The sequence below is a fragment of the Parus major genome, chromosome 23 (genome assembly GCF_001522545.3).
Source record: "Parus major isolate Abel chromosome 23, Parus_major1.1, whole genome shotgun sequence".
NCBI classification, from domain to species: domain Eukaryota; kingdom Metazoa; phylum Chordata; class Aves; order Passeriformes; family Paridae; genus Parus; species Parus major.
This window is the reverse complement of record NC_031791.1, coordinates 4618849-4627811: the sequence shown is the minus strand read 5'-3', so window position 1 is coordinate 4627811 and position 8963 is coordinate 4618849. Positions and strand designations below refer to the sequence as shown.

General features: G+C 43.6%; 1 protein-coding gene across 1 annotated transcript in view; it reads left to right on the top strand.

The window, feature by feature from the left end:
* The first annotated feature begins 8 nt into the window (after positions 1 to 8).
* PPP1R8 (protein phosphatase 1 regulatory subunit 8) overlaps positions 9 to 8963 on the top strand; it is a 20082-nt gene continuing 11127 nt past the window's right edge. Inside the window, exons 1-2 of the mRNA XM_015649429.1 lie at positions 9 to 113; positions 7595 to 7655. Of these exons, the coding sequence (XP_015504915.1) occupies positions 58 to 113; positions 7595 to 7655 (117 nt within the window). The 5' untranslated portion in view covers positions 9 to 57. The remainder of the gene's footprint in view (positions 114 to 7594; positions 7656 to 8963) is intronic.

Here is an 8963-nt window from a genome sequence, read left to right as displayed (position 1 = left end):
GCGCGCCGATCCCGCCTCCCATGGTGCCCCGCGCCGGCTGAATGGGGCAGAGCCAAGATGGCGGCGAGCGCGGCCCCGGCGGGCGGCGGGTCCCTGTTCGAGTGCCCGAGCTGGTGAGCGCCGGGGCGGCCGAGGGGGATGAGGGGCGCGGGACTGCGCTCCCCGGGGCCGCAGAGGGCTGGCCGGGCCCACGGGGTCCGGGCCCGGGCTCGGGCGCGGCTCTGCGGGTGCCGCCATCGCCAGCGCAGCGGGGGCCCCGGGCCCTCCCTGGGGTGTCGGGGCTTTTCCCAAGAGTTCAGACAGAATACGTGGTGTGGTAGAAATTAAATACCCTCCTCAGGGGATGTATCCGGTACGGGAAATCTGACAGCTTGAAACTAGCCTGGGGTTTTTATTAGCTTGAGTTAAGAAGTCGGGGCTGAGTGCAGTGTTGGAGAAGAAGCATCGCGACCGTGCCTTTGGCTGGATTAGAGTCGTGGGAAAGCCCCCGTTGGAAGGAATCCCTGGAAATGTGGAATCCTTCCTCTCCTCCTGCCTGAGGAGAGCTTTGCACCAGGGTACCCTTGTTCGTTTGTTCTGAGTGTTTTGATGCATCACTGAAGAGATCTTGGCTCTGCTGCCTTCTCTGGGTGCCAGAGCATTGGGATGGGCACCGCTGTATTTTAAATCGCACCTGAGAACTGGAGCAGTTCTGTGTCCAGCCCTGCCTGTCCCTGCAGAGCTCAGGCTGCCCCTGATCACTCAGCTGTGTTTTCCCTCTCAGTGCTTCACTGCGGTTTAATTTACACCTTGTTTTTAATTGCCTGCTTTAATTGGTAAAGCAATTTAACCCTCTCATGAAAGATAATTCCTCAGGTATTATAGGGTCTTATTTGTGCTGAACATACACAGTAATAAACATCTACATGAGACAGGATGGTGTTCCATAAGATTATGACACAATAAACGAGATAAAGCCAAAAATTTTTCTGGATATTCAACTTGAAATGTGAAATATCATCCATTTTTTTTTTCCTAGTGTTTTTATACAACGGTGATCACAATATTTGTTATATTCCATGGTAAATTGGAAAGTCTTGTACCTTTGAAAGCTGTAGATGGAGGAGCTAGGGAAGTACAGCTTGTAAAATGCTCAGTCTCAGCGGCTTGCATGCTATTGCAGAGGAATTCCTAAAGAAATCCCATCTGGAGGAGAGAAGTGTAACACCTGTAACTGTGAGGGCCTCTTCAGGTACCTGTTTGTGTCTTTAGCTGCAGCAGGGCAGGGTCTGACAGTGTTTCCCTGTGTTCCTGCCCTGCTTTTATTTTGAAGCACAATCTGTTGTGCTGGATGAGAAATGAGGTGGGATCTGGGAGATGATCCAAACCCAGGGGTAAGGGGGGCATCTCTGGGTGCCAGGTCCTGTTCTGTTCTCACATTTTCAAAATTATTTTGTAATTCACTTATTGCAACCTGAATGTCCTTTTACAGTAATATTCCAAAATAGTTCTTGGGTACAGCAAAGTTCCTGTCTGGACTCCTTCCTTATGCATTGTAAGGAAAGTTTTTATTTTCTCTTAGACTCTGTTCTATGTTTGCACACTGTTAATGGTTTTAGGGACCAAGTTGGGCAATTTGTTTGTTTGTACCTGTGAAGTAAAGGAGTTCCTCAGACAATTTGATCTTGTCCAATTGGCACATGAAGACATGGCAGCTAACACCAGTGAAAGCTTTGTGTATTTCCTTAATGCTTCTTTTAAAACCCAAAAGCTGTTTCATAGGAGTAAAAATAAAAAAGTGAACTAGCAGGAAGCCAGTCTGGAGAGCTTCCAGTCACAGTTGTTGTGTTCTGCTGAATAGTGAACCCAAAATGGGAAGTGTTGGTTGATCCTGACTGCTGATAACCATCATCCCATGGAAGTCAGGAGCTCTCCTACCAGGTGGATTTATCTATTTCTGGTTATTTTTCTCTTCTGCAAAACAAGTAGAGTATATTTCATGCTCAAGCTCTGGATGCCTTCTGCTGACATTTACTGAGCTGCAGATGCCAGCTCATGGTTTCAAAGTATTTGTTCCTTTCAGAGCCAGCCAGAGAGTGCACATGTGGAATCAGTGATGGGCCTTTCCCAGGTAGGGTTCTCCAGGGTGGAGGTGGTTTGCAGGACCAATAGTGGTGTCAAAGCTCTGACTTAAGAGGGTTTAAAGGTACCCTGCAGGAAGCTGGTCTTACACAAGCACCAAGAAGTCTCCTGCTGTGCAGGCAGCATTGTAGGGCTTCATTCCAAGTGCTTTAGGTGACCAGAAGCATGGAGTTGCAGAGGGTCTTCACAGTCAGAAGCAGATTCTTCTGTGGTGACTTTTCTTCAGTCTCCTCGACCTCTATTAAAATCACAGTCTTTACCTATCTGTTTATTTTCCTGTTTCTAAGGAAAGCTGGCTGGAGCCTGTGAACACCAATCATGTGAGAAATACATCTTAGATATAATCAAAAGGAGTAGCTTTTTTCCTTTCCTTTAAGTTGTTGCTCATGCTTTTGAGGTTTGCCTCTACCATTGTCCCTGTTCTTCCTTAACTTGTATAGCATCTGAGTGTCCCATTTCCAGAAAAGCCTTCTGCACTGTAATTCCCAGTTTTCATCCCATTTAAATTGTGGTTTTGATTTAGTTTTTGCACTGTTATGGGTTGCTTCTTCATAATCCATACAATACTTACTCTTTCCTTCTGTTTCCAGCAGCTAAACTTAAGACAGATAAAAAACAGTGGTTGCCACCTGAATAGTACTTGCTGATGCCAGAATGTGTTTATGCATGTACTGTAACTCCTCTGTACACATTAGCCAAGATTTGGGCTGTGCATTTACAGTTGGCATAAAGGGTAGTATATTCCTGTAGTTTAAAATCATAAGGTATTATTATTATTATAATACTATATATTATTAAAATGCTATAATTACTAATTATTAGTTATAAATTATTAGGTAATACATTCCTGTAGTTTAAAATTTAGCTATTCCATGAGATCTGAAAATGTCTTTAGATAATTACATGTCTTAGTTTAAGACTTTTGCAAACAGATTATCTGATGTATAGTTTTGAAGTGACCATCAGATGTTTAATGGATACTGCCTGCCTGTCCTTTTGTCCTAGTGTAACTTGTGTTTGGAATTGTGACTCTTTCTTTACTCTCTTTGACACACCAGTAGTGGGAATGTCAGGTTTGTTCTGGAATGAACATACATTAGGAATAGTTTGTTCAAAAGAAGCAATTGTTTCTCTTCAGTTTCTTTGGCCAAGAACTGGAGATTCCTGGCAATGCTTTTACACAGATTTACTCTGAGCTCCAGAGTTCTGCAGATTCCGCCCTGTCCTTGAAGTTGGACATGAAGGTGTGTACACTAGTCACAGAGGCCAAGATTTTTAGGAAGTGGCTAAATTTAGGTTCTGAGTCCAAGTTTAGAAACCCAAATAGTTTGACCTAATTTTAAACTAACACAATAGAATTATGGCTGTCCTGTCTATGTCCTTAATAGCAACAACTCCAAATTTCTTGTAGTGACTTTCTTCAGTCAGGCTGCTGAGTTTCAGCTGGATATAGATACTGTAACTCTGTTGGCATGTCAGCATTGAATCTGCACTGTGGAAGAGATCCTGATTAGTAAAATTTCAGTTCTCTTACTTGGCACATTCCAAAGTGATAATGGCCTTGTCCTCCTTCTCTGAAATGGTTTGTTACAGAGACATGGCCTGGCCTGTGGAGCATGAGGTAAAGAAAGCAAAGAAACCAAATTTTCTGTTTCTAGTACAGAGGAAAGATTTCTTTGCTTGTAGGTATTTAAATCTTTTAAAAACCTATGCTGGAACCCAATTTTATTCAGTGGTATCCCTTGTAAATATTTAAGTGCTGATTATTGTAAGCAGTTGATGTCTTCTCTAAGGCCAGCAAATCCATGGATGCAGCTGCTGTGGGAAATCCCAAGCATCATCATGTCCAGCTGCCTGGCCATAACGGGAAGGGACTAATTATTTAAGGCAGCAAAAGAGGTGCTGTGTCTGCCAAAGGCTGTCAGGTGGACCATCACACACAGGAAATTATCATTTTAGGAAGCAAGAGAGGATTCAGAAAAAAGCTATGTATTTATAAGGAATTGAAGTAGTAGCAGTTGAATAGAGTCTGTGATCTGACCCTATTAGTGTTAGGGTTTTTTATGAATTACCTTTACAAAAGCGATAACAATACTTGTTAGTGACATAAGTGTGATCAGCATAGAGACCAGGTAATGATCCAGTCCTTTTGATATAATATGAATACCATGACAGTAAAAACAACAAAATGCAGAGGTGTATGGTAGAAAATGGAGACTAAGAACAAGAATTTCTCCAAGCCAGAAAGTAACTATTCAGAAGTAAAAAGACACAAGTTTATCTTCAGAAATAAAATAACAGATACACAAGTATGTAGTCTGAGCACAGGATGACCATCAGTCCCCAGTAACACAAAACTGCTCAAAAACCAATGAAAACACTGCTACTGTACCTGATGGCTAATAATTTGGGGCAGTCCCAAGCACTCATACAGGCTGGGTGCAGAATGGATGGACAGCAGCCCTTAGGAGAAGGATTTGGTGGTGCTGCTTGATGAGGAGCTCAGCATGTCCCACCTGTGTGTTCTGGCACCCAGAGCCACCCCCCTGTGTCCTGAGCTCATCCCCCAGCCTGGGCAGCAGGGGAGGGGGGGATTCTGCCCCTCTCAGGTGAGACCCCACCTGCAGAGCCACCCCCAGCACATGGAGCTGTAGGAGCCAGTCCAGAGGAGGCCATGGAGATGCTCCAAGGGCTGAAGGAGCCAGGCTGGGAGAGCTGGGGGTGCTCACTTTGAGAAGAGAAGGCTGCAGGGAGACCTCAAAGCCCCTTCCAGGGCCTAAGGGGGGACTTTGGACAGGGGATGGAAGGACAGGACACAGGGAATGGCTTCTCACTGCCAGAGGGCAGGGCTAGATGGGACATTGGGAAGGAATTGTTCCCTGGGAGGGTGGGGAGGCCAGAGAAGCTGTGGCTGCCCCTGGATCCCTGGAACTGTCCAAGGCCAGGTTGGATGGGGCTTGGAGCAGCCTGGGATAGTGAAATGTGCCCCTGCCCATGGCAGGGGTGGAGTGAGATGATCTTTAAGGTCCCTTTCAACCTAAACCATTCTGGGATTCTGTGTGTGAGGTAGAGAAGTGTCAGTGCTGTTATAACAGGTGTTCATGAAAATGCATAGTCTGTGTTACTTGTACTTGATGAAGCTTACCTTTACTTAGAAAGGGAATATTTTTTATAACTGAAGGGAAAGAATAAGAAAAATTAGAATGAAAATTAAAGGATGTGATGAAAAATTATATGGAAATGAAGCTGTCAGAATAAGAATGTTTTCCTGGTAGACATAAATGTTACAGTCCTGTCTTCCTCTGATTTCTGCAAGTAAATTACACTTTCAGTATATCTGTTCCCACTCTGAAAAGATAGGAATAATCTTATGAAACAATTGTTCCATTGTTGCTCACTACTTAATACTAATTTTCCTATTTAATTCAGTGTCATTTGAATTAATTTTTGATGGCATAAAACCTGAAGTTCTCTCTAATAGAATATTCATGGCCTTGCTCTCAAGAATTAAATTTTTATACAGTTTCCTAATTTCACTGTATTCCATGGAGATTTTGTTCCTGAGTAAGTAACCAAGGGAACCAAAACAAGCCAGTAAAACCTAGTTCTGTGTGGAACTGCATTGTAACAAGAAAAGGTGCACAGTGCCAAGGTGAAGTTGGGCAAATGCTTCAATCCAAGTGGAATGCTTTGTTCAGTTGAAGCAGGTACATTTCTCATCAGAAATCTTCCAGAAAACACAGTGCTTTTTTTTCAGTTCAGGAAATGTCTGTAATCATACAGTCTGAACCACTTTTTAAGCTGAAAGCTGTCTGAACAGCTTTTTAAACTGTGTTGTTTACAAGTGGAAGTTTAACAAGAAGAATGCTTCTAAGAGCACCCTGACTTTGTTGTATGTTATTTCCAGATCACTCCTGAAATACACTTTACAATTAGCAGCATCAGTTGATATCTGCATTTCTGACTGACTGGTTTAAGCAATAGGTTGCTGAACTGTTAAGTGTAGAAACTTGGTATTTGAGTTCTGCCGGCCTGGGGTTTACAGTTTGTCACTCCATTTATCAGTTCTTTATTTTCTGACACTTCTTTGAGTTACTTGGGCTCACTGATAGAGACAAAAAGCTCTAGTGTGGTATATCCTTTCATCTTTTCTCTGATCCAAAGAGTTTCTTTAATGATACAGGTAATGCTCATGTTCTCCTTGCCTGTTAATTCTCTGGAATTCTCTTCACATGCTCCCTGGGAGCTTTGGCGATTCAGGAGGCACTCAGAGCATCCTGTGTCTCAGTCAAACTCACTCAAATAGTGACCATCACAATCAGTGCCTTTGCAAGTGCTGTTTTCAGGTCACTTGCAGGACGCTGCCCTGGGGAGGCACTGGGGACTCTGATGCACCATCTGGAGGGTACAGAAGAAACTGCTCATTTCTCATTTCAAACACAAGCACTTGTGCTGGAGCCAGGCTGTGATAGGAGAGCGTTGGCCTTGGGGCAGTGCTAAGCACTCTGAGCCAGGACAATCTGCTGATGTCTTCAGAACGGTGTAGGAAAATTAGTCTAGTGGCTATTTTAGCACTTCGTTTACTGGAAAAGGACTTTTTTAACCTTGGACATAAGATGGGAATAAACTGCTCTCTTGTAACAGCATAAGGCCAGCTTTCTAACAAACTTTCTTCTAGGAAATTATTGCAAGAGATTTCCTTTCATATTTTACTCCTTGATCCATGAGGTGAGAGGTCTGATGGGGCAGAGCATGTGAAGAGTGACTGATAACTTCCAAATCCAGGCATTACTTCTGATCCTCAAGATACTAGTTTTGAATATAAAACTGAGAAACCTTTCTACTTTTTTCATTAAAAGGCTTTTCAAATATCTAATTTGGGCAGCCTGAACTATGACATTGACTGCACTGAGCAGAATGGGAACATGATCTCTGCAGAGTTCCTCAGCAGGGCAGCGGTGCAGCCAAGAATTAGGTCACTGCTGCTGCCTGGAAAGCTGGTCCTGCCTTAGAGACAAGCAACAGAGATGTTATCTGGGAGGAAGTACTAGAGATGCAGATTCTGAGATATCTCAGCAGCCAAGGGTAGAGATGGGCTGTTTTGAGGGGCACAGAGAAAACAGAGCTCTTCAGCGAACAGTCCCATCTCTAGTTGTTGGTCTCTTCCTGCCTCATACCATGTGCTCTCAGGACTTGTTCTGTTTATTGCATAAATCAGGTGGTTTTCACCTGGAGAGGTAAAGCCTGAGATGCTTCATGTCCTGTTACCTTCACTCTTGCCACAAAAAAATCTTGCTTTATGTGTTGTCAGAAGGAATTGGCAGGGAGGAAAAGAAAATTATGGGATTTTCATATTTTCCCCAAAATACTTCTGCTTACATTCATGTAGGTTTGGTCTGTAGCTCAAGCAGCTCTAATACAAATAAAATTTTTTTTAAATGTTTTGATACTATATTTTTCCTTTATTTTCCAGGGCAGGGAAGCCACCACCTGGCTTACACCTGGACGTAGTCAAAGGAGACAAACTCATTGAGGTATGGAAGTAGGATTTGACGGATTTTGTGTATCATGTACATAGGCACCAGCAGCAGAACATTCCCTGTCATTTTCAACACTTATTCATTAATATTTCCTTTCTCTCATGTATTCATTATCTTCAAATCAGTTTGTTTTGCTCTGAAACAATGAATGAAGTGACTTTTCCCTTGCCTGTGCAAGGCAGCCTCATGCCATGCAAGGCTTCTATCAGTTAAACCTCTTCCCTTTGTACTCCTTGTTTGAGAAGCCTCTCTGGTCAGTTAATTTTTTTATTTTGCATTACAGTCAGATTTTGCAGTATCCTGTATTTTGCAAGAGTGCTGCTCTGTCCTACAGCATGAAATACAGTTTGAGTTGATTTTTCCTCCCACATTCAGGATCTTTGAAGTGTTGTGATCAGCACAGATACAGCGAGTTATTTTTATTACAGCACCACCTCATTTTCGATTTCGTATTTTGTTTTAGATCACACTGAAAGTAATAAATACTTTACCACTGTTGACAGAGAGAACCCAAACAGTGTTTCAGCTGTGGAGAATGTTTCTGGGTGTAGTGGTTTGACACTGGCCAAAGGCCAGGTACCCACAAAAGTCATTCACTTATCCTCTTCTGCTACAGTTGGGCAGAGGAAAGGGGAAAAAAGCTATTGAAAGGCTCATGAGTTGAGATAAGGATTGGAAGAAAATAAACACTCTAAGGGCAAAACATTTTCACATTTAAAGGTATAAAGTGAATTTATTATTAACAGAGTCAGAGGAGGATAACAAGAAGTAAATGAAGCCTTTAAAACACCTTTTTTTCCCTCCTAGCCCCTCTCTTTCCCACCAACAGCACAGGGAGACAGGGCATGAGAGTTTTGGTCAGTTCATTGCTCCATATCTACTTCTGTTTGCTCAGAGAGAGGAGTCTTTTCTGTGCTGTGCCATGGGGTCCCTTCCATGGGCAACAGTCATCCTGAAACTGCTGTGGTGTGGGTTACACGTGGGTCCATGGGGTCCAGTCTTTTAAGACTAGGCTGCTCTAGTTTGGAAGCAAGAGTCCTCTCTCTCCATTCGGGTCTCCCACTAGATCACAGCTTTCTCTGGCATCCACCCACTCCATCATGGGCACTTCTCCCACGGGCTGTGCATGGATCTCTGTATCCCCCATGGATCCCTGTGGGCTGTGAGTGGATCTCTGGATCCCCCATGGATCCCCACGAGCTGTGAGTGGATCTCTGGATCCCCCATGGATCCCCACGAGCTGTGAGTGGATCTCTGGATCCCCCATGGATCCCCATGGGCTGTGAGTGGATCTCTGGATCC